At 43.1% G+C, this 26675-nt stretch overlaps 1 protein-coding gene across 12 annotated transcripts in view; it reads left to right on the forward strand.

Moving 5' to 3' along the window:
- The window catches only part of KTN1 (kinectin 1), a 78221-nt gene that overhangs the window by 20233 nt on the left and 31313 nt on the right, over positions 1-26675 (forward strand). For 9 of the 12 annotated variants that reach the window (XM_064511870.1, XM_064511874.1, XM_064511873.1 and 6 more), the window contains exons 2-17: positions 1900-2462; positions 4078-4215; positions 6711-6878; positions 9358-9488; positions 11920-12036; positions 14563-14703; positions 16719-16825; positions 18435-18567; positions 19630-19717; positions 20023-20189; positions 20815-20883; positions 22409-22446; positions 23045-23135; positions 23401-23469; positions 24223-24260; positions 24383-24473. In XM_064511870.1, the coding sequence (XP_064367940.1) occupies positions 1940-2462; positions 4078-4215; positions 6711-6878; positions 9358-9488; positions 11920-12036; positions 14563-14703; positions 16719-16825; positions 18435-18567; positions 19630-19717; positions 20023-20189; positions 20815-20883; positions 22409-22446; positions 23045-23135; positions 23401-23469; positions 24223-24260; positions 24383-24473 (2109 nt within the window). In that variant the 5' untranslated portion in view covers positions 1900-1939. The remainder of the gene's footprint in view (positions 1-1899; positions 2463-4077; positions 4216-6710; positions 6879-9357; positions 9489-11919; positions 12037-14562; positions 14704-16718; positions 16826-18434; positions 18568-19629; positions 19718-20022; positions 20190-20814; positions 20884-22408; positions 22447-23044; positions 23136-23400; positions 23470-24222; positions 24261-24382; positions 24474-26675) is intronic. The other 3 variants (XM_064511872.1, XM_064511881.1, XM_064511878.1) reach the window with 2 other exon arrangements.

The raw sequence follows: 26675 nt of genomic DNA on the forward strand, positions 1-26675 counted from the left end.
CAACAGAATAATTTGTGTATTGAAGAGCTGGTCCTTATTTTGATAGCTTAATAGCCAATTTAGAGTTCTCACTTCTTGCATTTGGTCCTGCTCAATGCACTGTACAAATATATTATTTCAGTAACTCATCCCTGGCCAGAAGCTGTTGCCTACAGCAGCGTTTCCCCCTTGAGCTCGAGCTGGGCAGGATGACAAGCCGGTTTCTGGTAACAGGGGTTCCAGCACATCCTGGAGGTGATGTAAAAATCACACAGGTGTAATGCTAGTGGGTGTTTGAGAGCAATCCTCCACCTGCCCGGAGGTATGGGGAGCCTGGACTTCTCCTAGGCCGCGTGGACTTTCTGTTCCTGGGCCCTCTGTAGCCACGTTTGGTTCAGGAGGTCTGAACTCTGCTTCTTGTGGAGGCCCGGGAGTGGATTTTCTTGTGTTGGGGCGACTACAGGAATGATAGTTTTGTTTTATCCTGCTTCAAGTGCAGCCGGAGAAGAATTGGTGGGCTGGCTAGCAGAAGGATATGAAGAGGGACCAGCGAAGTGCTGCGTTTCTCCTGTTGAGCTGTGGTGGGACTAGTCCAAGCGGTGCTGTTTTGAATTGTGAGGCAGTTCCCCCTACTCTTTTTGGAGTCATCCGTCTTAGGCTAAGCCTGTGCCAAGCTCTTGTCTCAAAGTTGTTCGAGGAGAAGCAGAAGGGCAAATTGATGTGTAGCTGTGTCTGGAGTCACTGATGGTACAAGTCGTGAAGGAACTTGTTGGAGATCTTTCTGCACATCATTGGTGTTGGGGGATGCCATGGTTGGGCAGTGGAAGGCTCTGCTTCTGAGGATCTTGAATTGCACTTATTTAATTGGAATTTTGGTGTTGTTTTACAATGATTTGTGTATTTTTCCTTGGAACAAACAGTCTGGAGAGGATCTGAATCCGTTCTGCAAACATTCAGGTCTGTTTGTTTTTTCTGATAAGGCTGTTCACAGTGGTTAGTTGTGAAATGGGGACGTTTGTCAAATCTTGGCCCCAAAATCGGGTTTGTAGCTCCATTCTGACTATTTTTCTTTAACTCTGTGGTCCCTGCTTTTTTATTAATTGTTATTATTGTTGTCTAATGCTCTAAGCATAGTGTTTCAGCAAATTATCCTGGAGTCATGTAGTCTCTTGGTACCCTGAAAGTTATACTGTTACATGCACAAAATAGGTAACAGATCTTTCTGTTTTCCTATAAATGTATGAAATCTTCAGGAGTTTAAAGCTGGGTATTGGACTTCAGCAAGCATTTTTGAAAATAACTGAGTCTTTACGGCTGACTAAAATTTAGGGCTCTCTCCCTTCTTCTTCCCTTCATGTCACTTCTGAAGCTGTCATAAATCTGGGAGCAAAAGGAAGCTGAGGTTTGACTTTCCCCTTTGCCAAAGATAAAAATCTCAACTCATAGTGTTTAATTTATGGCAAAAAGATATGATTGCAAAGAAGGTGCTGTGTTGCTTTGCGTGTGCTGGTCCCGATTTCACAGCTTCTGAAAGTGCTGTCTGGTGTATTTGTGATATCAAAAGCTGTAACTTTATGAAATTCCCCTGGGAAGGGAAGGATGATGAGGACAGGGAAGGTAAGGAAGGAGAGGGAAACTGCCCTCCTGCAAGATCGTCAGTCTTACAAATTGCAATTCCTTCCTATGCAGGTTAACAGCTTTGAAGCAAATGATAACTGGTTCCAGAAGTTGTTGCCTGGTTGATATAGTTTGGTAATTTTGTTAAAGTTATTTTAAGGCTTTTCTAAAGCAGTAATGTCAGAGCTTCATTTGTTATCGTAAGTGCGTGTGTGTGTGTGTGTGTGTGTGTGTGTGTGTGTGTGAAATCTGGAAGAAAACCTGGTCAGAAGACTAATTCTTGTGTTTTTCTTTTCCCCATAGATTTTTTTTTTTTTTTTAAACCTAGTTAAGGAAAAGCACAATGGAGTTTTACGAGTCTACCTACTTTATCATCCTCATTCCTTCTGTGGTGATTACAGTCATCTTCCTCTTCTTCTGGCTTTTCATGAAAGAAACATTATATGATGAAGTCCTTGCGAAACAGAAAAGGGACCAAAAGTTTCCACCTGCCAAGACTGATAAAAAGAAAACAGAGAAGAAGAAGAACAAGAAGAAAGAAGCTCAGAATGGGAACATCCATGAATCTGATTCTGAAAGTACTCCTCGGGACTTCAAGCTCTCCGACGCCCTGAGTACGGATGAAGAACACATAGTTCCCGTTCCCTTGAGCGTGGCCGAAGCATCTAGCGGCGTTAGAGAGCGGAAGAAGAAGGAGAAGAAACATAAGGCGGTTCAAGATGATCACGTAACGAAGGAGTCGGAAGGATCCAAGTCTTCAGGCAAGAAAGTAGAACCAGTCCCTGTTACAAAACAGCCCACTCCACCAGCTGAATCAGCAGCACCTAAGAAGAAACCTGGGCAGAAGAAGCAGAAAAATGGAATGGGTATCTCCTGTTGCATACGCTTTTTGCACAGAACGCCAAAACCGTGTTCTGCTTTTGGCAAGGCCACAGAGTGTCTCTTTCTCAGAACTGTCCTACCTGAGCTGTATGGGGCAAAGCTCACTTCTAACTTTTTTCTTTTTAAGAGCTTTTGCTTTTTCTCCTGTCTTCATCTGGCAGCACTGTTCTGTTTTTCCTCCTCCCGTGCTTGCTTTCTTCTACCCGAGACTGTTGAGGGAAAGAGATTAGCTCTTATCTCTGCTTTGCTCTATGGTTTGTCTACTTTGCTCTCAAGCTGTCAAAATTTTGATTACCTCAAAGAAGTCATTAAATGTTTGCTGTGTGCGTTCTGATGTCAAGCCATGAAAAAGTGGAGCTCATAAGAGCATGATTGCTCTGATAAGGGAAGACATCTAGAAAACCCCATACCACTGTGCGCAAAATAAATTACTGTTTGAGCGCAGGCTTAATGTGCTAAGAGGTGTTTGGTGGCTGAGTCGGTGGAAAGAAGCCCTTATGGTTGCTTCCCACCCATTACACCTTTAAAATCGAATAGAACCAATGCTGAAAGAAAACTGATGCAGCCACTGTAACTAGAGGATCCAACCTAGAAGAGATGGCGAATCATGGTCAGAGTGTCACTTGACTGTCTTCATCATATCCGCAGCAGAAGCGAACATACTCTATTCATAATCAGACAAGAACAGAGACAAGTTTTTAAAAAATAGTTTTTGAAATAAGTGAAAATCAGGGTATTTAGATTGCTCCTTTTTAGGTGCAGACATAGAGTTGCTAGAGGGAGTGAGGAAAAAGACAGACATTGCTGCCCGATGTGGTGGATTTTTTTTTTTTCTTAAAAAGAGAGAAAGACCCACCCACCAATAACAAAAAAGTGTCAAATCATGGTTGTGGGTGTTCTCTTAAAAAATCTCTGTGGCGTGGTTAAAATGTGGCCTGCAAACCCTGTTCTGAGGGCAGCCACACCTAACTTTTATCCTTGGATTACAGGAGCCGGTACCATAACCCTGTGCTGTGTGTGGTCAGCTCTGACAAGAATATTACATGGCATATGCTCTCCAAAAAAATCAAAAATCTCTGGCTAGTAACGATAACTTTTTAAAAGAACAGTTCCCTAATATGGAACACGTATTTTCTGCTTCTCACAGTCCCAGTATTTATTGGGGGTGTGTGTAAACTGTTCAAGTGTGTTCATGGTGGGGGGGAAATATGTCCTGCAAATGAGAAACTGATGTGTGTGACACATGCTATCCACTCTGCAGTAAAACCTGGGTTGGATTTGTTAAATCTCTAGTTTCATTGCCATATGTTCTGCCTGCACCTAAAATTCCTCATCTGTCAAAACATTAGCTGTAGTGGCCCTTGATCTGCTTGACTCTGCTAAACTTTTCTATTGCTTTGGGCTGTCATGTGGTGTGGGAAGTGTATGTGTTTGTGTGTGTATATGTTTGTACATACGTAAAAATTTTACATTCTGATTTAAAATACATGAGACTTTTCTGCTCTGGGAGTGGATTTCACTGATTATTACAAATTCACTGATTTAAAAGTGCTGATGAGAATATACAGCAGAGCATGTTGTCTTAATTTTCTGTTACAGATGATCAAGATGCTAAGACTGATTCTGTTCCATCTCCTGCCAAAAAGCAAGACCCGGTGCTGCTCCACCAAGAGATAAAGCAAGAAAATGTATCAGGAAAGAAGAAAGTTTCAGCAAAGAAACAAAAAGTTGATAATGGTGAGAATCCCAAGGGTGATTTATTAATTCAGAAAAACCTTGCTGTTAAAGTTTTGTGCTGTCTGTACCTTACTTCCTCTTTCTTTGGAAAAAAAGTCATAAGAATAACTTTTTAATGTGAAAATGCAGGAATTTCAGGGAGGAGGGGTATCTTAATTTCCCTCTAAAAGACTGAGCAGCCCGAGATGCTGTTTTTCATTTTGTGAAACTCTTGTACCTATGAACATGGGATGACCTCGTGAACCTTTCTGAGCCTTTGCATCCAAACAGCCACATTCGAATCAAGGAATAATATTTATTGTTATGACTTAGAGCGATTTAGAGCCCGTTCAGCTCGTGCTGTGAGCGAGGCATGTCTGTCACTGTAGCAGTAATCTGCTCAAAACAAGGCTGCACTTTCCTCGCCAGTCGCTTTGACCACGTTCTTCTCTTATTGTCCTTTTGTTCGCTCTCTGTTGCCCCAACACACACTGCTCATCTTTGCTGTCAAGGCCTTCACTGTTTGTCATCCCTCGTCCTCTGCCAAGATGTTGTTTCTCGTCTCCTCTTGGCTCAGTTTGCCCCTGTGTTTCTGCCCGTCACAATGACGGCTGTTGTGCCCGGGGCGTTTGGGAAGAGCATGGCCGTGGAGCTCTGTGAGGCCACCTTGTTAGCGTCTCAAAACTCTTCTTTGCTGGCACGGCTCTGAGGACGTTGGCAGTCGCTGGGCTGCTCCTCGTGTACACAGTGTCAGTCGCTGTTTCCTTTAGGCTTTTGATGGTCAGGGCCTGGATCAGCTCTGGGCCCTGGTCAGACCAGAGTGGGGTTCCAAGTCACGTGTGAAGTTGTCCTATGCTGTAACAACTGAAAAAACCCTTACTTCCAAATTGTTCAAGGAAGAAACTAGTAATGGGGAAACTAGTATGTAGCAGTCTTTCGTGGGTGTTCTTATGCTTTCCCTGATGCATCTGTTGCTGGCCTTTGACAGTGGCATATTCCTGTGTCCCTTCTTGAGGGACCTTTTTGTGGACCGCAAGCTTGTCTGTATGTGGATAACTCAAGCGTCCATATAGCGTTAAAGCTGTGCTGTCAGTGCTGCACAGGAACAGCTCATAGTTCATTTGAATGAAGTCTGTTTTGCTCTAAAGCCACTTGTCTAAAATGACAGAGCAAAAACTAGCTATGGTGGGCACCCGGATTAGCCAAGGGCGGTGCTCTGGGTGTCCCAGATGTTGCTGATACCACTGAAGGCTCTCAGTGTTGTTACGTGTGTTTTGGAAAAACTGGAGGAAGTTAAAATAGGGAGGGGAAAGTAATGGGGAGAGGAAGGAAAAAGGTGGGGATGGTAACTGGAGGAGGTGGAGGAAACTTCGGCTAGAGCAGAATTCTCTGTACTTCTGCGCTTGCCACGTGACAGCAGCTGCTTGCTAGCTGCTTAGGAGAGTGTCTAGCAGGTGACATCAAAGGTCTGTGTGGCCTATTTTGCTCTTTAAAAGCAACCAGAATATGAAAGTGGTTTCTAATCTGATCTTTTGGAGCCAGGCACCAGTGCAATGTGAATATGCATCCCTGAAATGTTGTATGCCACCCATTTCCTCCTCCTGTGGCATCTTTTCTCCATCAGGCCTTTCAGACTGGGCTGAGGGGCTCAGTGAGCTTTCTCGCTGTGGGTAGGCCCTGTGCAGAACGTCTCGTGTGTGCCAGGCAGCGTGGACCAGCAGCTCGGGCACCGAGCAGACAGCAGCTCTGGCTTTCTCAGCTCCGTTGCTGGCCGTATCCGTCATCCCTGGTCTGGCGCTCTTCCTCTTCCCTCCCATGCTTTTGTCTCAGCTGTGCAGGCTGAAAAGCCCTTTGGGCAGGGGATGTTTCTCACTAAGTGTTTATACAGTGCTACGTGAATGGAGACCCGGGGCCAGTCAGTACCCCTGGGGGTGTCTCTGAATGTTAATGATGCCTCAAGCCCGCTCTGACAGATGAGATATCTTCATTAAGTGCAGCTGAGTCTGCATGTGAAGTAAACTTGACTGCCTAAATGCTTTAGTTCACTGGTGATGTAACCTGGGTGAGGGTGCCGGTAGTAAGATACCAGCATTTACCAGCACAGTGGAAAGGGACTGTACTGTATTTCTTCTTCAGGATGCTGGAGGTATTTCATATGCAGCCACAAGTAAACCAGTCTTGTGGATGCTACGTGCCACTTTTTCATTAAAGTGAAATGAAAGTCAAAATGTAAAGGTTCTTGTCTGTTACTTTTTAAAATGCTAAAAGGCAGCTTTGAAAATGTAAGTTTAATTGAAGCTATTAAATTACTATGCATTAGAGACCTTTATTTAATGAACTTACCTGAAGAGCTTTAATGAATTAAGCTGTGAAATATAATAGAAATGGAGAGTATAAATAACTAACTATTGAGGTTAGAATGTTTTAATCCAACTCTAATGTATTATGCATCATTTTGAAATGCTGAGGTTAATTATTAAATAGCTCTAAGCCATCCCATGGACTTTCTGTTACAGCTTTGGTGGATGAACCTCTTATTCAACCAACTACTTATATTCCTCTGATGGATAATTCTGATGCCAGTGCTTTGGAAAAAAGAGAAGTGGTCGAAGTAGCAAAACAAAATATAAATGAGGGGATCCAGAAGAGCAGCAGCAAGAAACTGAAGAATGAAACTGATAAAGGTAACGGATGGTTGGCGTAATCTATCTTGGGCACAGAGTGCCTGGAAATCAGAACAGCAAAAGCGTACTCTGTGTGTGGGGAGGGGCATCCTTTTCTTGTTGGCTAGGAATAAATGATATGGGGAAAACATTTGTGGCTGCAGGGCACTGTTCTTGCTCATCTGTGCTCAGATTTGTTTCTCCCTTGTCATGGACACCATTAAAAGCGCTTTGCTCCTTCTGAATCCATTTAATACTGACTGTAGGCTTTTGCGTCCGCATGGCGAGCAAATGGGTGATCGCAGACCATGCAGATGAACACGGGCTAGTTTATTGTAGAGAATTCAGGCATCAGTAACAGTGATGGGCTCCAAAGCAGGGGCTTTTGGCATGGGCTGTACGAGTCTGAGACGGGGCGTGCAGCTGGTATCTCTAGTGCTGTTGCAGCTCTGACAGCCACTTGGGCAGACCAACTGGTGCATATCCCTGAATGCAGCACAGGGATACCTGCGGCCAGTTGCCCATGGACGTGGGCTCTGGCAGTCCCCAAGCCTTCTGACGTTCCTTTTAACGCAGTTGGAATTGGTCGGGATATGGCAGCTTCCTTCACGCTCGCATATGGAGGCCTAGAGTGATTCCTGAGGGTTGTCTCGCTTTGAAATTGCATATAATCCACTGACTTGCTCAAAGTGGGCCAGGCTTACTGAGCCGTGAGGCGAGACCCTCAGATGTGTGGCAGCTGTAGTGAGGAGGCCAAGTGACTGACTGAAGCAGTGATTTTGTATTTCGGGGGGGGGGGGTTGTTTTTTTGTTTGTTTGTTTGTTTGTTTTTTAGGTTCAGGCTAGTGCAGAGCATTGGTTCTCAAATGCTGTCTGCCTGGCTGCTCACTCCACTGTTCTTAGACTTGTGTGTGCGCTTTTTTTTTTAAATGCACACTTGAAAGCTTCCTGGCAATGCTGCGTGGTACCTAGACTGGATTCCCACCTGCCTGAGGCCGTCCTTGTGTTTTGAACTCGGATGGCTGCATATTGCTGCCCTATGGCGTCAAAGCCTCTTGCGTGCACCCGTCCCTTCTCATTTCCTTTGCAAGCCGTGACCTTCTATGTGAGCTCCTAATTCTTCTGTATCAGCTGGGATTTGCCCTCCCGATATAGAAATCTTTCCCTGTCCTAATTGTAAGCTTCTTGGGTGCAAGGGCAAGGTTCTTCCCGTGTCCAGGGAGCACAAAGTGCAGGTTACTCCGCCACGTCAAGGTCCTGGACACTTCCAGCTAACCAGAATCTGCTCTGTCAGGATTTTGGCGTTTTCTTGGTAACTGCATCATTGACGGTGTTAGTGCAGTGATGGCTTGGTCCGAAGTCTGTGGCCAAGACTCATTTGGATTTAGGACCAGGAGATGGTGCTGGAATTTCTCAGTGCTTTCCCCCTCCTTCTTGGACTCTGTTACTCAATGACTTGTCCTCATGCTAGATAGTCTCTCTTAAGGGTTTAATAACACCAGCATTTCTTTTTTCCAACTGTGCTTCATTTGTTTTGCAAATTCCGGAGAGGTTTGGGTCTGACTTGTGACTTGATTTCCATGACCCGCTTAGTATGTGTTGGGAGAAAGCTGGACCCTTCTCCATGACCTTCAGGAAACCTTTTTTTACCTGAACCAAGCATCACTGTTATGCTTAACTTTTTTGTAAAAAAAAAAAAAAAAAAAAAAAAAAAAAAAAAAAAAAATCTCATGGTATATTTTTGCGTGCTGGTGAGTATTTCACGGAGGTAGTGGGAGCCTCAAGAGTCTTGTGCTTCCATTTGCTTAAGTTAGGGGGCCACCTAATGACTTGCAGAAGTGCAGCTGTGCTTTTCTTAACTAGGTTTTTGCTCCCGTAAGAGCAGATAGTTGAACTGATGTGTTCAGCTGTTTGTCTTTTTAAACACTTATGGAGTCTGCAGTTAAGATGGATCTTACTAATTTATTTTTCTACTGCTGAACTCCTTTTACAGCAATTAATTTCCAACCTTAGATTGGAGTATTTTTCTGATTTCAATATATCATCTTCAATGTGTCACTTAAATTCTTTCCCTTGTCATTTGCATATTGCTTATGGAGCCAGGCTTCCCTTTGAATTGGGAGCTGAGTTTAATTTACTGTCATAACTTGATTCCTTCCTAGTGAGTTTTCACATTCATGCTATTTTTTCTTAAAAAAAAAAAAAAAAAAAAAAAAAATCTGTTATGCTTTGTCGTCTTGCTAGTGACATTATAAATGTTACCAACTGTAAAAACAAAGTGGTGGGATTTTTTCCCCCAAACTGTCAGCTGACAGATTGTTATCAGCTTTAAATCTAAGATAATGTTGTTTTTACTGAATGTTCGTGACCTTTTGCTTCTTGGCATTTCAAACTAAAATTAAATGTTATATGTAATGATACGCTATCACATGCTATTTTGAGGCAAAATAAATAATTCTGTTTGCATTCCAGTCTGAAAATCCTCTGTTTTGTTTTGCAGAAAATGCTGAAGTAAAATTTAAAGACTTTGTAATGACCATGAAGAATATGATCCTTACTGATGATGAGGCCCGTTGTGTAGTGGAGGTGTTAAAGGAAAAGTCCACTGCGATTCAAGATGCCTTACAAAAGGTGAGTGACTGTGGGTGGGGGGGGAGAGAAGAGTATTAAATAAGCAGAAATTGCAAGAGACGCTGTCAAATTAGCCATAGCTATGTGTTGCGACTTCTGCATTATGTCTTTGGAAGACTTCTTCCAGCTGGTTTGTGCTTGCTTTGCATACGTAAAGCAGTTGTCAGATATCCGTGCACTGCCATCTGCCATCCCATGGGCTGGCTAGACAGACTGATGGCTTTTGACTGGCTGGGAAGGAGTAGATGTAACCGTGGAGTGAAGGTATGATATGTAGCCTTCCCCTGTGCCAACATGCAGCAGTCGGTCTCTCTGGTGACTTCTTCAGGAGTGGTCTTGCATAAATGTGTAAATAGAACAAACTGTATTGTAGAAATGGAGAAAAAAAACTTCTGTAGCAGTGCACTCTCCCAGCTAATTCTGCGTTGTGCAAGACTTTCCCTCTTGTAAGTCTATGCAGTCTGGTCTTCTGACTTTTTGGGTATTTGTTATAGGATCACAGGGTGACTCAGGTGGAAAGGGACCTTGAGGTCTGTTGTCCAACCTCCTGCTCAAAACAGGATCAGCTCTGAAGTCAGGCCAGGTTGCTCAGGGCCTTACAAACCTTCAAGGATGAAAACTGCACAGCCTTTCTGGGCAACCTGTCTCAACGCTTGACTTTTTTATTTTATTTTTTCTTTTTAATTCTTATTTTGCACTTATTGGTGGTCACCATTCTCCTCTATCTTTTACAAATACCCTCTCCTCCCTTCCATAAGTCTTTCTTATGATCATCCCTTTGTGCTTAAAGCATCTTGTTGGTCACACTTGAAATCTTGCACTTTGTTCTCCTAGGATATGATACTAGAACAGAAATGCAGAATGAAATATATGTTGATTCAGTTAATACAATATAATAGCATATTGTGTAGTAATTCAGGGACTTCAGGAGGTAATGCAGCCCAACCTTCTGCTCAAAACAGGGTTAACACTGAATTCAGACCATGTTGCTCTCAGCGGTTTGTTCAGATGGGTCTTGAAAACCTCCAAGGATGGAGACTTCACAGTCTTTCTGGGCCCCTGTTTCAGTGCTTATCTGAAAATCCTACAGTGGTACATTTGCAGTTCTACTCCCTCTTTTATTCAGAACAGCAGCCTGTTTGCTTGCTCTGTGTGTGTATGCCTGTTTAAATATATAAAAAAATATATAAAATATATATATATAAATATACATATAAAAGAATTTTTTAAGGGTTTGATGTTAAAACTAGACCTTTAGAACCAAAATGGGTTCCTGGGTTTGTGTAAAACCCAATGAACGAAACCTTTCTGTAGGTGTAAATGTGCATACTGCCCTATTTGTAGCACATCTTGTGATGCTGACAGCCTGTTTTGTGTGTGTATACAGTATACAAACCTTTTGCTGTATGCCGTTGCAGGTAATTCCAGGGTTAGTAGTTTACCACTCAGACTTTGAAAGAAATGTTAACTAATGAATTTGTAATGAAGTTGAGAATTCTTCCTGTTTAGCAAGGAAGAGATTTCCTTTGCTCGTGTACTAGACTTGGGTAAAATAACTTTCTTAATATTTACTTCTGATACCTTTTTTTTCCCCTCTGCCACAAGCACACAGCAGAAATGATACCATTAAATGACAACTTCTAAACAGTTGTGGAGTGGGCTTATGGGAATGGCATTATGGGAATGGCAGTCGGCTTTGCTTCTTCCATGATTGGGCTTCATTTAGTGAAGTCGGAGGGCAAACGTTTAGAAGACTGGCCCCTTATTACAGTTACCTGCTTTGAGGACAGGTATACAAGTGGCAGTAGCGTGGGGAACGCTTCTGGCTCGGTTTTTGTTCCCTTACCTGTAGCATCTCTTAAACTCGTGTGTCAGTTCTCCCCAGCAGCAACGCAGTTATGTCCACTGAAGGTCTTCTGGCAAGTGCTCTCGGCATCGGCAGGCACCAGATCAGCTTTCCCCTTGTCTCTGTAGCGAGGTATTTCAGGAGGTTAAAAGTTTGTTGTAATCCAGATTGGACCTCCTTTGAGCATGGGTTGGACCAGCTGATCTTGGAGGTCCCTTCCAACCTCAGTTATTTAGTGATTCAGCATATCTGTAACTTTTCCCTTTATTTCTCTTAATGGCAGTTCTCTCTTTTCCCCAGTGCCACCAAACTGACTGTCTTGGAAGGCAGAAGCACCTTAAGGGCTCGTTTATTCTCTTAATTGGTTTCAGAGCACTTAAAAATGCATTTCCTGGTCTAATGAAAGCAGCCCTGGAAGATCCATTAGCCGAATTTGGTACTAGTGGTGCCATGTTATGCCACGTGGCCAAATGATGGGGGGCAGGTGGGGGTGTGGTGTTCTTCTCCAGTTTGCTCTGCTGCCTCTTAGTGTATTATTCAAGTATTTCCAGGGAGTATGATCCTTTCAATGTCCCTCTGCTGCAGGCCAGCAAGGCAGAGTCGGCGGCAGCTATGCATCAGCTGCAGGACAAGGAGAAAATGCTTGCTGCTACGAAGGAGGAGGCAGCTGTCACGAAGGAGCAGTGCAAGCAGCTAACCCAGGTAAATACGCACAAGTTTATACGTAAAGCGGGGCAGGGGCAAGGGCTTTAGAACTAGCAGCTGGCAAATGATGGCTTACAGAGACCAGTGTGAATTAGAAGGGGCATCTTTTAGGCTGAAAACTTAGCAAGACACTATGTGCTTGTTTTTTATGGCACTAGTGATATTTGCCGAGTTATTTCCCAGTAGTTTTTCCAGATCATTTACTGAGACTCTTTTAGCTGAGACTTTTTTCATTTTAAAAGGTTATCACAGCAGAGCATGTTTAAAAACAAACATTTTCATGAGTATAGAATGGTTTTGTGGATGCAGATATTAAATGCCTCTTCTGCATCCCAGTTCTAATTTGGTACATATTCTAGCATTCACGTGCTTGTGTGCTTCTAGGCGTGATAATCAACAGTTTTCTTCTTGAAGAAAGCTACTGAAAGCTTAGATGGCCTGCATAGCCCCTCGAGCTGCAGCCCTGGTAGCTTTGGACTTAAAGGCATGCTGATGTGTCATTGTCAAGACTAATTTATGAAACTTGATTTTTTTTTTTTTTCCTCTTTTGGTGGAGATTTCATAGGAAAGCAGTTTTTGTAGAAGACATGATTATGCAGCTATTGCAGTAGATGAGAAGTTGTTTTTCTTGTGTTTTGGGAAATCCAGAGGCAGAGTGGCATTAGGAGCAGGATGGTTGTGTTGCAGGACAAATGGGCTGTGGCCAGAAATCTGGTGATTAGCAATGAGAGCAGAGAGGGCACAGGACCCGGGAATTGGGAGCCTTGGCAGATGAGAAGGAAGTGGGTATTGGGTGAGCTGCTGGAAGGGTGCAGGTAGGTGTTATACTTGCAGGTGGAGTCAAGAGATTTGGGGTAGTCAGTACATAGTTGTATGGAGAAGAGACTTTGGAGAGAGGGGAAAAACATCTGGCTGGGGATGGCATAACGAAAGGAGGATATCTGCTGGTGAAGAAGCAAAGGGAACATTGGAAGGAGCCTGGGTGTGGGGGAAGTTGGTGCAGTAGCAGTAGACTGTCTGCAAAGTGGTGCTTGTGGAGGCGAGGCACGACCTACAGCCTAGCAGGGTCGTCTTGAGGCTTTTGCAATCTGGGTTGAGGAAGGGAAGGGAGAAGGAGAAATAAGAATAAGCTGGGGGAGAAAACGGGTAAAAGGTAAGTCGCTGTAGTACTAAATCATCAGGATAAAGCAAGCAAGCTTAGCTGGACTGACAAAAAGCTTTTATTTTGTAACTGAAGTGTTTCTCTGAAGATATTGTTAAAAGCTATGGAGGAACCTTAGGGGAGGGGAAGGTGTGGGGATGTTCCTGGAAGGGTGTTGATAAAGGTAATAACTGGAGAGGATAAATGGGAGCAAGAGGTGCCTGACCTTTGAGGTATTCAGCAGAACACAAGCTAAGTGAAAGTTAATCTTACCCCGAGCTCTGGCACTGCCTTCAGAGCTTAGGTGGGGCAGTGAGGACTGCGGCAGAACTGGTGGGGGGATAAAAAAATGGTGTCCTAGTGCCCTTGCTCTTGTTGCAGCTAAGGTGCATATATAATGATACTAACTTTGAGAAGGTTTGTGTCAAAACTATTTACGTTCTATTTTCAGAAGCGACTTAACGGTTTCAGTGTGACTTAAGTTTCTAAATGGCTCTGTGAGCATGGGCTGGGGAACTCATGTCACTTAATCTCATTCTGGGGGGAACAGCCTCCTGAAGGTAATAAGTTGTATCTAAAAAGAGAGGATAGCTTTTATTTAAAATAAAATGTGAAAAACGCTATAATTAACTATCAAGAGATGGAAGGTATTCAGGCTAATAATTTAGAGCACTTAAATTATCTGTCAAGGCTCCTTGTGCTGTCAGAAAGGCTGATTCCTACTGTAGGTGCTTTTGAATATCTTCTGGAGAAATTGCTGGCAATGTAAGGAGCTGGTGCTGTGCAGCTGGAGGCACCTGAAGCTCGGCTGGTACGAATGTCTCATTCTGCGATAGGAGCTTGCCAAAAGCTGCACTTAGTTTTTGCTTCCTGCAGCAAATGCGTTTATATTGCAGAGGAGCAGCTCTGTGCACTTCTCAAGTGTCTGGGTTGAGTTACTGGCTAATAAATGATTCAACCAAATAGAAATGTGTATTTTCATTTGGAAGCTATGATACGGCGTCATACTAGTGGGATTCAAGGCTTGTCTCAGTTTGGCTATTGGCTGGGTACTGCAAAATCGTTCTTGACCTTGGCTTTACAACCCCCTATGAAATGATATTTGCTCTAAAATGCTCTGTAGTCTTGTCACAGTCCCTTACCTGAGTTCTTCCTTTTTGCTACATTTGGGAGGAAAATCTAAAATCTGCCTTGTGCAGTATCTGTGGCTTTAACTGCTAGGAGTTCTTGTAATCTGGCCAAACCCGATAAAAGTGAGACAACAAAAGATTGCTGTTTAATTTGGCAAATCCAATTTTTAGTAATCTTAAAGCAATGTGACCATTAGACTGTAGAAGGGTGCAGTAGATGACTTTTCTTTGTTTTTCATTTGATTTCCCAAGGAGCTGGTTGCAGAAAAGGAGAGAAACAGCTTGCTTACAGCGAAGATGAGAGAACGTATCAATGCACTAGAAAAGGAGCACGGCACTTTTCAGAGTAAAATACATGTTAGCTACCAAGAATCCCAGCAGATGAAGATAAAGGTAAAACACTTCACCAAAACTATTTGAATTGAAGTTTGGGAGCAAGCAGATCAATGCTGGGCAACATCTGCCTTAGCAAAGGGAGCAGCATTTGGTTTTTCCCTGTAGTAATTGGCTTTTTCTGTTACCCCAAACCTTGAGGTAGGCAGTGCATTTGACACATCTGCATGAAGATAGGAAACTCTATGGCAATTTCCTAGCTTAAAGGAAAGACAAAGTCTTTTCACAGGGGACTGCTTCCAAGTCTGTGAAAGACCAATGTTAGGCAGCCTGCCTCTGATCTAGTGACTTCCTCTTCATGATCTTCTGCTGAAATATTTTGCAATTAAAGTGTAAAATCTAATTGAAATACTCAACTTCAGAAAGCCGCTAACGCTGATGATTATTTACCAGCAGCTAAATCTCATTTAAAATTATAGTACAAAGTGATTAGGCAATATAGTTATCTTACGATACAAGAAAGATCATTCAATGGAGAAGTACTCTGAAAATATTTGAAGGGCAGACACTTCAGGCTTTTTAGACCCTTGTTATTCTCTCTAAGTCACATTATACTGGAGTGACCTCAGGAGAGTTTTAGTTTAACCAGATTAAAAAGTTTAACTTCTAGTTTTCTGCCAAAAATGGCTTCTCTTATAGCAACTGGCTGGTGCTTAAATTTGATGTTCTAATCTCTTTTTTCCTAGATAGATATCACAGCATCAAGCCTAGCATGTGAACTTTCAAGCTGTATCTTGTATTATGTCTTGGCACTTCAGCGAGGACCGTTTCTGTGGGTTTGGAGCAGAACTACACTCTCCAGAGCAGAGACTGTCCTATTTGAACCTATACAGGAACTGCATAAGGAAGGGGTCCTGGCTGGGGAGGTTGAAGCAGATTTGGGCAGGAATGGGTGACTTTTGTGAGGAACTAGGGCTCTGGTTCTGCTCCCCCTGCTGATGTGCTGTAGCATTGCAGATGGGCTGAAACCCTAACTCAAACTTCCAGTTACCTGGGGCTTGCATCCCCTTGTCTCTCAGGACTTTTATATCTGTGTTGCATTTTTTAAAAAACCAAAACATTAAAAAAACACCCAAACAACAGCTTGGTCCATATGTTGGTCCTGAACTGTATGTGGTTGCCCTAGAAGCTGGTGCTATCTTCTGCTGCAGTTATCAGGCAAGCATTTGTTTGGACTTTTCTTACCTACAAAATTCTCATTGAGTCAGTCATTTGATGAAACTAGGTCTTGGAAATGGTGTCAGCTGTATTCACAAACTGGTGCTGGTGGAGAAAAAGAAATCCTGTGAGTTGCGTGTGCTTCAGGACTGTTCAGAGCAGGCTGTTGGACTGTAAGAGCCAGCTACACCGTCACCTGGATGTGCAGCATCCTGTTTTTCCTTCAAATCCAGCCTGCTGGTCTTGTTTGCACTATTCTGAAGCAGCCCCGGGCTGCCAGGGCTTCTCTCTGCCAGAGGTTCAAGCTGTGTCCGAAGTGCAACAGCAACATGTTATCGTTAAACGAGGGATCTAGTTCGTAGTCTTGACTGTAGCATATTAGATAACTAAACTTTGGCAGTTCACAGCCTGTAATCTGTGTGTTGTTAGTAGTGTTAAACCTTTCTGCTTTGTTTGAAGGCTTTTTAGACTTGTAATTCCCCGTGGACTTATTTTAGTTTCTGTTGAAAAAGTAATGTATTGATATCCAGTTACCAACAGGTAACTGCCTAAAATTATACAGTTGAGAGTAATCAGTATCTTAAGTAATACTTGTGTACTATTTAAAAAACCCATTGCCTTCGTACACAGGTCGATATAGTGGTATAAAAGGAAACCAGTGCTTTGATTCAAGCAAAAGGGTCTGAGTTACGCACTTTAATTGGGAAGTGTTGAGGAAGGAGGTAAAGATGTTGTCCTCATCCCAAAAAATCCAGATCAGTTTCCTTACTTAAACTATTGTGATATCATCAGTTATTGGGACTTCTACATCTTGCTGGTTTAATCCTTTGGGGATTTTTTTGTTTTCTCTCCGTCAGTTCCAGCAGCTCCGTGAGCAGATGGAGGCTGAAATAAGCCACCTGAAGCAGGAAAATGGTATCCTGAGAGATGCTGTCAGTACTTCTACCAATCAAATGGAAAGCAAGTATGTTAGCAGCTGATTGGATCTGTGTGTGTGCGTGAAACTTTCCCTGAAGAGCTGTTCTGGCCTCTGCTCCTTCCATTTCCATCTCCCTTGGCTGTCTCTGAGTTTGTGGTTATACTAGGAGTGCAGCTATCTGGAGGGAGGGACATGTTGGCATTTGCATTGAGCCAAGTCTTTCAAAACTGCTCAGTGTCTCTTATCATCTTGAAAGCTGGCTTTGGTGTGTCCCCTCACCCCCTTGAGAGTGGGTGCTGAAGGTGTCACAAAAAGTGTAGAAGTGCTCAACCAAAGTTGGTGGGTTTTCACAGGCTGTGTCACCTTTCTCATGTGGCCTTAGGAGGGGTGCAGGTGCCGCCCTCTTGGGAGGCCAACAGCTCTAAACGTTTAAATCAGGGCTGCAAAAAATGTCAACAGCCTGCAGTTAACAGTACCACTGGGATGGCAGTTGGATTTATCTGGTGGTTTTGCATATGTTCAGAGGAACAAAAAGGCATCTTAGTGTTTCATCTCTTGCAAGTCCCTGAGCCAAGGAAGAGGACTGTGTATGTTGTGGTAACAGCTGAGGGCCCCACAAAGGTGTGTAGTCAGACAGATGTGTTGCTGTCAGTGGGTTTCTGTCTACAGAAAGCAAAAATCTAACTCTGTATGCTCTCAGATGCTAGGCAGCTTTGTTACTGTTGGACACGAGAGTGTCAGAAATTCCTTCAGGACTTGTAAGGGGCACCAGTATCTTCCTCTTCTGGCTATGCTGTTCAGGAAGAGATGCTGCTTCTCCATGGGCCTTTCTGCTAACAGCTCCTGGACTGGCCAGTGCCACCCAGTGCAGGTGCATTCTGCTACCTGTGTGTCTCCTGCGGGAACAGGCTGACATGACAAGTGGTAGAAGAGGGTACCGACACCTTGGTTTTAAAGGCTTCCTTGTTTTTAGGAATGAAATACCCTGATGTTAGACAATTATCTTGGGGAAAAAAAATCCTTAATTCAAGCAAATTTAAGATAGCAATTAAGCTAATGTGTGTGTGTGTGTGTGTGTGTGGTTGTGGTTTTTTGTTTTTTGTTAACACAGAGCCTTCCAATATTCCTATACAAATGTGTCTTCTCTCTCTAAGTGGTAGAGTGCATCATATACCTCTTAGTAGGTGAGTCAAGTCCAGGTGGTAACTTAGAGTCCAGACACATGCAGTTAGTAGTCCAGGAGGAATTGAGTCTTGAGTAAACGATGGATGGATGGATACCCGTTAATGGGAAGAGGAATGGAATGTGAATCTCAAGTGTGAAACCCTTCCATGTGCTGAACCTCTTTAGTCTTGTGAAACTTGTCCAGGATATGCCTGTTAGCTTACAAACACTTAAATGGAACCGATGCTCCTGGCTTGTTGCTGGCCTGTGTTTCTGACTCTGTGAACTGTAGCTGTTCTGCGGTGGTGATGGCCAGAGTACCTGACCCTCACCGCTTTCCTAGGATGAGACAGTGTGAATAAAACCCACTATAGACCTCTGGCTGCAAATCTAGGACTTGGTGGTGCTGTTGAGTAACTGTTATTATTGCCTATTCTTCTTGTTATACTTAAGCAATCATAGCTGAAGCTGTGAAAACTTTTATTTTTAGGCAGTCGGCTGAGCTGAACAAACTGCGCCAGGACTACGCGAGGCTGGTGAATGAGCTGGGAGAAAAGACCAGCAAACTGCAGCAAGAGGAGCTCCAGAAGAAGAATGCGGAGCAGGCGGTTGCTCAGCTGAAGGTGACTTCTGTTTCCTCCGCCTCTTGAGTTGCTCTTGAGGCTTTATCCGAGCCAAGTTCTGTGTTGGGCAGAACTGGGCGTGAGGCATGTGAGAATCCCTTTAGCTGTTTCCCTGGCCACTAAATCTGTTTCTTCTATTTGCACAAGTACCTATTTTCAGGTAATTGCTGATCCAGCCTATGGGCTTATTTAATGTCTGATTCAATACTTCATATCTTCAGTAACAACAAATTCCCTATGAGGTAAAATTTATTGTTCCAGGAAAATACCTTTTCAAAAGCTTAACTGATGATTTGAACTTTGTTTGCTGTGAGCATGCAATTCCAGCTATATTTGATATTTTGCAGTAATTTACCCAGTTGGTGTTGTCCTTGTGTGACTCTTTCTTCAAATACATGTTTTTGCTTCAGTGTATATTTGAATTAAAGAAAAAACATGCATTTTTTTTTAAGGGTTAAAAACTTAGTGACTTCTGGATGTACCTCTTTCTTTCTCTTTGAAAGAAAAGATCTCCTGTATTAAAATACATTTCAAAAGAAAAACTGTTTTCAGGTGAGGATGCCAATCCAGAGCTCATTACTTTCTCATTTTTTTTCCTTCCTTCCTCCCTGCCTCCCTCCCTCCTTGTTTGTAATTAAATCCTGGTTTCCAGAAGTTCTCCCTGCCCCCAGCTATTGCAGATGGCGAGTTGCTATCCAGGGCTGAGACACACTTTAATGAATGCAGATTTGTGCTACATGGCTAGTCTGGCTTCTAGTGTTAATTTTGAACTTGCAGGGCAAAAAAGCTATATTTTCATATTACAGAAACTATCCTGCTAAGAGCCTGTGATGAAATCCTGTTCACAATTTGCCTTTCAAATTAATAGGCTGAATTGCTGGAGGAACTGTAGGAGGATTACAGGGCATTCGGTGTCTCTGACGTGCCCTAATGGAAACAAGGAACAATTTTGCTTCATTGCCATATGTTTTGGGAATAGTGTTGAAGAGATGCACTCTGTTAAGTATTTCAAAAATAAATTAAAGGTTTGACTTCTTTTCATCAACTGTCTTCAATATGAAGGTCCAGCAGCAGGAAGCGGAGAGAAGATGGGAAGAAATCCAGGCGTATCTCAGGAAAAGAACAGCAGAACAGGAGGCAGCACAACAAGGCATGTATGAAATGTGAAATTCTCTAATAACTCAACTGCAGTGATCTGGCCGTTCCCTTTTGTTAACAAACAAACAAACAAAAAAACTTAATGAGTAAGTGGCTTCAAGCTCAGATGAAGTTGGTACTGCTTCAGCACCCTGAGGAAACAGTGTGGTGTTATATAAATTATTTTGAATGCTGATATGAGAGCTGAACCTCAGCTTGCTAGAATGAGGCTTTTAATCAGCTTCCCTGTTTACAGTAGAAGTTATTCCCCCAAAGTTCAAATACTTCTGAATTAAAATCCTGACATTTCTGCTACAGATGTGCAGAATAAGCTTGTGGCCAAAGACAATGAAATCCAGAGCTTGCACAGTAAACTTACTGATACAATGGTGTCAAAACAGCAGCTGGAGCAGAGGATATTGCAGTTAATGGAGGCTGAGCAAAAGAGAGCGACTGCAGAGGACTCTATGCAAATGCAGGTGCAGGTATTGCTCAAGTATCATTAAGTTTTCTTTTCCTCTCTCTCCCCTTTGTGCCTATGGAAACCCAGTAATATCTTGCAATGCTGCTCTAACAAAGCTTTGCAGCTGAAGAAAGAGCAAGAAAACTGCCAGTCTATCATCTGGCAACTTATGAGATAGTGCAGTGCTGCGAGGAGGTCTGGGGCCATCTCAGACCCTTGAAACACTCTAGGCAAGTCAGGAAAACGTGCTGAGCCGGGCAATTACCCAAGCTGTGAAATGATGCGTTGTCCTGGGGAGCGCCCTGGAAGAGCCAGCATGCACCTTTTGGTATTTGTGTAAGCGCTTTTGGAGCGATCTCTCTTTTTGGCATCAAGTGGTTACAGGCAGTGCAGCCGTAGCTCATGAGGGCTTCAGGGAAACCAGCTGGCCTGAGGACCGGGAGCGTTTGCTTTTGATACGGAGTGTGTTGTTACGCTTCTGTTCAGATGGGTTGATCTTAGTGGGGAGAAAAGCAATGTCTTCAAAAATGTCTGATACGTAACTGCTAAGCTGTCCTTACTAACTTAATCACAGCTAAGAGCTCATACTAGCAAATATTGACCAGCTGCAGATTTCAGCCTGCTTTTCTTTGTGCTCTTTTTACAAGGAGCTGATAGAGCAGAACGATGCTTTGAATGCTCAGCTTCAGAAGTTTCATTCGCAAATGGCAGCGCAGGTACAGCGTGTTCTAAGACTTTACCCTTTCTTTTGTAGTCTTGAACTGTGAACTTCCTTTAAAAGACTTTTTTAAACTCAAATATGAGATGTGTAATATTGAAAGTGAAGACTTGTTAGCATCTTCTTTTCTAGTATTTCTCAACCTTATTTAAAACCTAAGTTTCTACTATCTTCTTTTTTGTGGTGGGGGGGAGGCTATCCACTTGTGTTTTCCTGTAGTTTTAACTCATTTTTCATTTATAACCAAAGGGTAGAATACCACATCTTAAATATTTATTTCCCATCACTTTGCGTGTGTGGGTATTCTATCTCCTGTGGTTCTTTGGACTTTTTGTAGTCCTCCTATGAACCGCTCTATAATGACTTTCGCTTACACGTCAGGGTTGAGAAACACTGTCTCGTGGTAGCTTCTTTATAAAGCTGCTTGTTCGTTCTAGTGTTGACTACTGTGAAAAGTAAAAATTCTGCATAATGCCACTTTCAGTTCTTCTTTTAATCTCTGAAACTTTTGTTTTACTAAATTTCATTGAGAAACTATTTCTGTTGTAAATACTGTGCATAAAGTTTCAGAATGCTTCTTGGCTTCTGAGTATCATCTGAAGTTGCTTCTGTGTAGAGCTAAATGGCAGGAACCAGCTCAGAAAGGCTGTAACTTCTGTGGGCCCAAGTGGAGACAATTCAAGAACTCCCTATTCATATGCAGTTGGGTGCTGAATTCTTCTACTCACGGACATGCTTGATGTACTTTAGTCTGGTGTTGAATTTATTCCAGCTAGTGTAAAAATCTTTCATTTGGCTTTGTTTGAAGAGCTTGGTGCTTTAACCCTTTGGGTGAGGAGAATAGTGAGGGAAGAGGCACTTGGGGTAATGAAAATAATGTAAACCCAAAGTCCTTTAAAAGGACTTTGAAAATAAGTCTTCAAGGAACTTGCCACCACTGCTACCAAACTGGGTGTAAAACTGTCTGTGGAGGTTCCTTGATGCCTCGATAACCAGTGTACCAGGTCTTTGGAGAGCGGTCCCAGTGTAAGGCGCTTCTCCTCCAGACCACTGAGCCTATCAATGCTAGTGGGTGACTACATGGAAATAGGCTTTGCCGGGGGAGAAAGTACTGCTTCCTGGTCTGCTGCTGCCGTTACTATCGCTAACCTAGACCCCGACGCACTGTATAGGGTTTTCTTTTTTTTAAATTCATTCCGGTTTGACAGCAGAATGTCCCCTGGAGCATTTTGCCCATAGGAGACTAGTGCTGGTGAACCCAATTGCTTGTTTGAATCTGGTGGAAAGCAAAATGGCAAATAAGATGGTTCATCTTTCCTTTCATGTAGATTTAGGCTGAATGGGAAGGGGCATCAGTACGTGCTTGTATTCTTTCAATGTTCCTTAGCCAGGAAATACTTGGAATTCGCCTGTAATGGTTTAAAATAACTTCAGACAAATCTTACAAATGCTATTTGCTTGCTGTAGAAGGGGATTCTTTGACTTGCTTTACTTTCAGCAATTTATTTATTTTTCTCTTGCAGACCTCAGCTTCAGTCCTGGCAGAAGAACTTCACAAAGTGTGAGCATTCATTTCCCCTTGTATTTGGGAAGGTGTTACTGGCTTTCAGTGTGTACCACCTTTGCTCAGCGCCTCTGCGGTGCGGGCGGAAGGGAGTTGCGAAGGAAATGCTGTTGCCCATGCTTTTAACTGTCCATTATGAGATCCTTGTAGGAGCTGTGAAACCGCTTCCTGCGGATTTCCCGTCCTTGCCTGGCCTCAGATTTGGAGTCCGTTGTGTGCAGCTCTGCACAAAAGCCGTGTCTCCTCTCTTGTTCACCCCTGTCTATATGCAGGGACCAGTGCTGTGTGCAGGAATGTGCATGGCCATAAGAATGTTAGTATTTTGGGCTGTATCGCTGTGCCAGGAGACTTCTCCCTTTGGGAGAGGGGGTAGTTTTGTTTCAGAGCTGGAGAATGTCCCATACATTCTTGGCAAGCAAAGAGCATTTAAAATGGATGGGAAGCCTTTAGGAACCAAAGAGTGCTGTCAGTAGGATTGCAAGTAGGGAGCTGGATTTGAGGGCTGGCGTGTATGTCATGTTTAGCCTGATGCTTCACACACAAATTTCATCCAAGACCTTTTAGTATTGATAGTCATCTTTTTTCATTTGTACAGGATTGCAGAAAAGGACAAACAGATAAAGCAGATGGAGGACTCATTAGGCAGTGAACATGCCAGTTTAACCAGCAAGGAGGAGGAGCTCAAGGTATAATCAAAGGCAGCTGATAGAGGGACAGGCACACTGGATGTGCACTGCATCCAGAACCAGTCCCTTTGGCTATGAGTCTGTTCACTTGGCTCTTCTATGCAAGACCTGTGGTTGATGCTGGAAAGCTGGTGATAAGAAAGCTTGAGGCTTTTGCTTGCTGTTAACGCTAGACTCTTGCAAAGGGTGATGTGAAATACTTCACACTGAAGAATGGACTTGAAGTACTGACTCTGCAAAATACAAGTGTTTCTTTCTTCTTCAGGTCTTACAGAATATGAACTTATCCCTGAAATCAGAAGTACAGAAATTACAGGCTCTGACAAATGAACAGGTAAAAAGCTTGTTTCTGATTCATTAAAGACTTCATTGCACTCTTTCTCTCCTGCCCCCACCCCCCTGCACCTTTGTCTGAAACACAAGGGCAGGTCCATTGGTTTTACTCAGCTGTGCTTAAGCCCATCAGAGGTGTGAGGTTGCAGAACCAGGCTAGTATGTGATTCCACAGAGTTTACAGCTGGCCTGAGGCCTATTTCTTACCTTCCTCACCAGTTAAATCTGTTTCTTACTGGCTACCCAAGTTACTGAAGCAAAATTTTTGTTTTCTTTTAGTGGGCCTTTTTTGGTGCAGATTCATTTAGATATGCAGGCATGCAAAGTGCAGAACGTTTCACAGGAGCAAACACAACTGTGATTGAATATGCAGTCATGGCATGTGCATACAGGGGCCATAGCCATCCCTCAGAAAAACCCTCTGACATAGAGATACTTTTATAACAAAACAAAGTGCAGTTCCTTTGTTACCGCTGTGTGGCCTGCATGTTACAGAATGGAAATGCTGTATTTAGGGAAATTCCTGGTTGTCAAATGCATCTCTGCAAGCCCCTTCCCCGCTTCTTAGTTGCTTGGCTGGTATATACTGGTGTTTTGAAAGTGTGTAAAGACAAGCTTAGCCCTTTCACTCTTGCTGGTGAGTCATGTGCTGAGAGACCAAATGACTTGTTCTAGCTTTTTAATATTGTGGAATGAAAGGTTGATTGAATCACGTGATGTATCCTAAGTCTGTGTTAATCCTCTTTATATCTAGGCTGCTGCTGCACATGAGCTAGAAAGGATGCAGAAAAGGTAAATAAATAGCTTTGGCGTTTCATAAACAACTTCTGTCAGTCTACTAATGTTCTTCTGACTTGATGCTTTTTGTAAGACTTGGAGGAGACTGTGTGTTTAACTGTTCTGCTCTGTCTCAGCATTCACATGAAAGATGACAAAATAAGAACTCTTGAAGAGCAGCTTCGAGAAGAACTTGCTCAGATTTCAAACACAAAAGAAGAATTTAAGGTAAGATACGGATGGGCTATCCTTGTGCTTGTTTACAGTAAGCTTTCTAGACTTCTGAGGTTGTGGAACAGTTCGTGCAATTGAACGGTGATTTGTGAAATAGAACTGGCTTTCAGATGTTAGGTTATATTTAAGTATTCTGTTTACAAAGCAAGAGCAATGTGGGATGTTGCAGGAGTAGGAACAGACTGCAGCTGAATGTGATAAGTCAAATGTAGTGTCTACAGCTGTGAAGACTGAGGTCTCTGAAATCTGGAAGGGGAGGTTGTTCAATAAAAGCTATTGTGGTTTTTCCATGTTCCTCCTTGTAATGTAACTTCCAAGGCCTTGATACGAGCTGCTGTTGCTCGGCTTATCATGCTGTCAGGTCTCAGTCTTTTTATTTTATTTTGTCAAAATAGGTGTAGAAATGCTTACTTTTCTCCTGACATCTTCCAATTTGTCAGTCATGAGGCAGCAGCTAAATTGCTGAAGCTTTTAGTTCTGACACTTGGGCTCTGTGCAGCAGAGCTGGTACTCGTTTCTAAATGGCACGCTCAGAGTGACCTAACCCTTCCTTTTGCTCTGCCTCCCGGGGCTTTAGCAGTTAGAAATGGAGACCTACTTCCTGAGAAAGGTGTTACCTCTGTCTTAACTCCTTTAAAGGCTGTGTTGGGTAGTGCTGTTTTTGTGATGAGAGGTTACTAAGTCCAAACTCCCTAGTGTCAAGCTGGCAGGTTTGCTACAGAGGAACCGAGCAGGTAGATGGTAGGTACCTGCTAGGGCAGTGCCAACATGGCTTTTGTAGAGGAAATCATGCTTCATGAGTTTCCTGGAGCTCTTTGAAGGTGATAGCAAGCAGATGAGACACTTGGTTCATGTGTTGTAGTTGCACTTTCAGAAAGCTTTTATGAGGGTCCCTTGTAAGGCCCTTTTGTTTCCTCTAAGCTGTCATACAAAACAAGAAGGAAGATTGATTCCTCAGTTAATTGCTGGTTAAATAATAGTAATGTAGGACTTTAAATGGTCAGTTTTCACAAAGGAGCTATCAGCTGAACCTTCAGTGAGATGTGTGCAGGGTAATGTGCATAAATGATCTGGAAAGGGGAGTGGGAAAAGGTGTCAGGTTTATTAGTGGCACACTTCAGTGCCTTGGATAAGCTCGCAACCTAAGGATCACAGGGTTTTCGAGGTGGAGTGCGTTAAACTGGCAGGTGAAGTGTTGAAAAATGAATATGAGGAGGAATAATCTGAAATTCCTTAGTGGTGGTCTCTGTAGTAGCGGTTACCTAGGAAAAAGACCTCAGAGCTATTGTGGATGGTTAAATGCTGAAATCAACTCAGTGCTCAGTAATGACCAAAAAATCAGCTGGAGGCAATCCTACGAGTTCGTAGGAAGCGAATAGGGAACTGAACACAGATCGTCGTCGTAGTGATGCTGTGGAAATTCATCGTGTACTCACAGCTTGACTATTGTGAGCACTTCTAGTCCCTTCCTCCTCCTGTCTTTGATCGCAAACATAAGCCAGTCCAGCTCTGCACTGAATGCTTCCACCTGGACAAGTGTTTCTTTCTTTCCACACACATGAAAGAGGGAAAAACCAGATTGCTTCCTTTAATCCTCTCCCTTGCTATTCCTTCCTGCTTGTGTTGTCGGGCATGGGGGCCGCAGCATAGATCATATGTTCTGCTTCTTACTCTCATAAACCATTTAGCAGTTCTTCAAAAAGATCTTGTAAAATAAAATGTACAATAGAAGAGGATTTAAAATACATGTGAGGAACCTACTTTGCCAGAAAGGCAACATGAGGAATTTCCCCAATTCCTCCCCTCTCCAAAACGAGGACGTGATCAAGTATGTCTAGAGGGATCTAAAAGTTTTAAAGCTAATAATTGCCAAACCTCTGTTTAAAGCATCCCCTTTCTTGAGAGAGGGTTTTACCCAAGGTAAATTTGTCCTTGCAAGCAGCTGCTCCAGAGTCGGCAGGAATGTTCCTGATCTGAGCGCTGAACTGATAGTATTAAACGGCACGTGCTCTTCGGGTATTTTGTGTAGTGGAGGCTCCTTTTTCCCCACTGGCACCTTAGCACCTTCTGCCACTGCTCCACGGCACCAGGTATGACTGCAGTTGTATGATGTCAGCTGGGTTAACAGCAAAAGCAGTGCTGTGTTCGCTGGAAACCCCCTTTCCGAGGAGCAGCAATTATGTCCCTAACCCGGCA

The sequence above is a fragment of the Dromaius novaehollandiae genome, chromosome 5 (genome assembly GCF_036370855.1).
Source record: "Dromaius novaehollandiae isolate bDroNov1 chromosome 5, bDroNov1.hap1, whole genome shotgun sequence".
Classification (NCBI taxonomy): Eukaryota; Metazoa; Chordata; class Aves; order Casuariiformes; family Dromaiidae; genus Dromaius; species Dromaius novaehollandiae.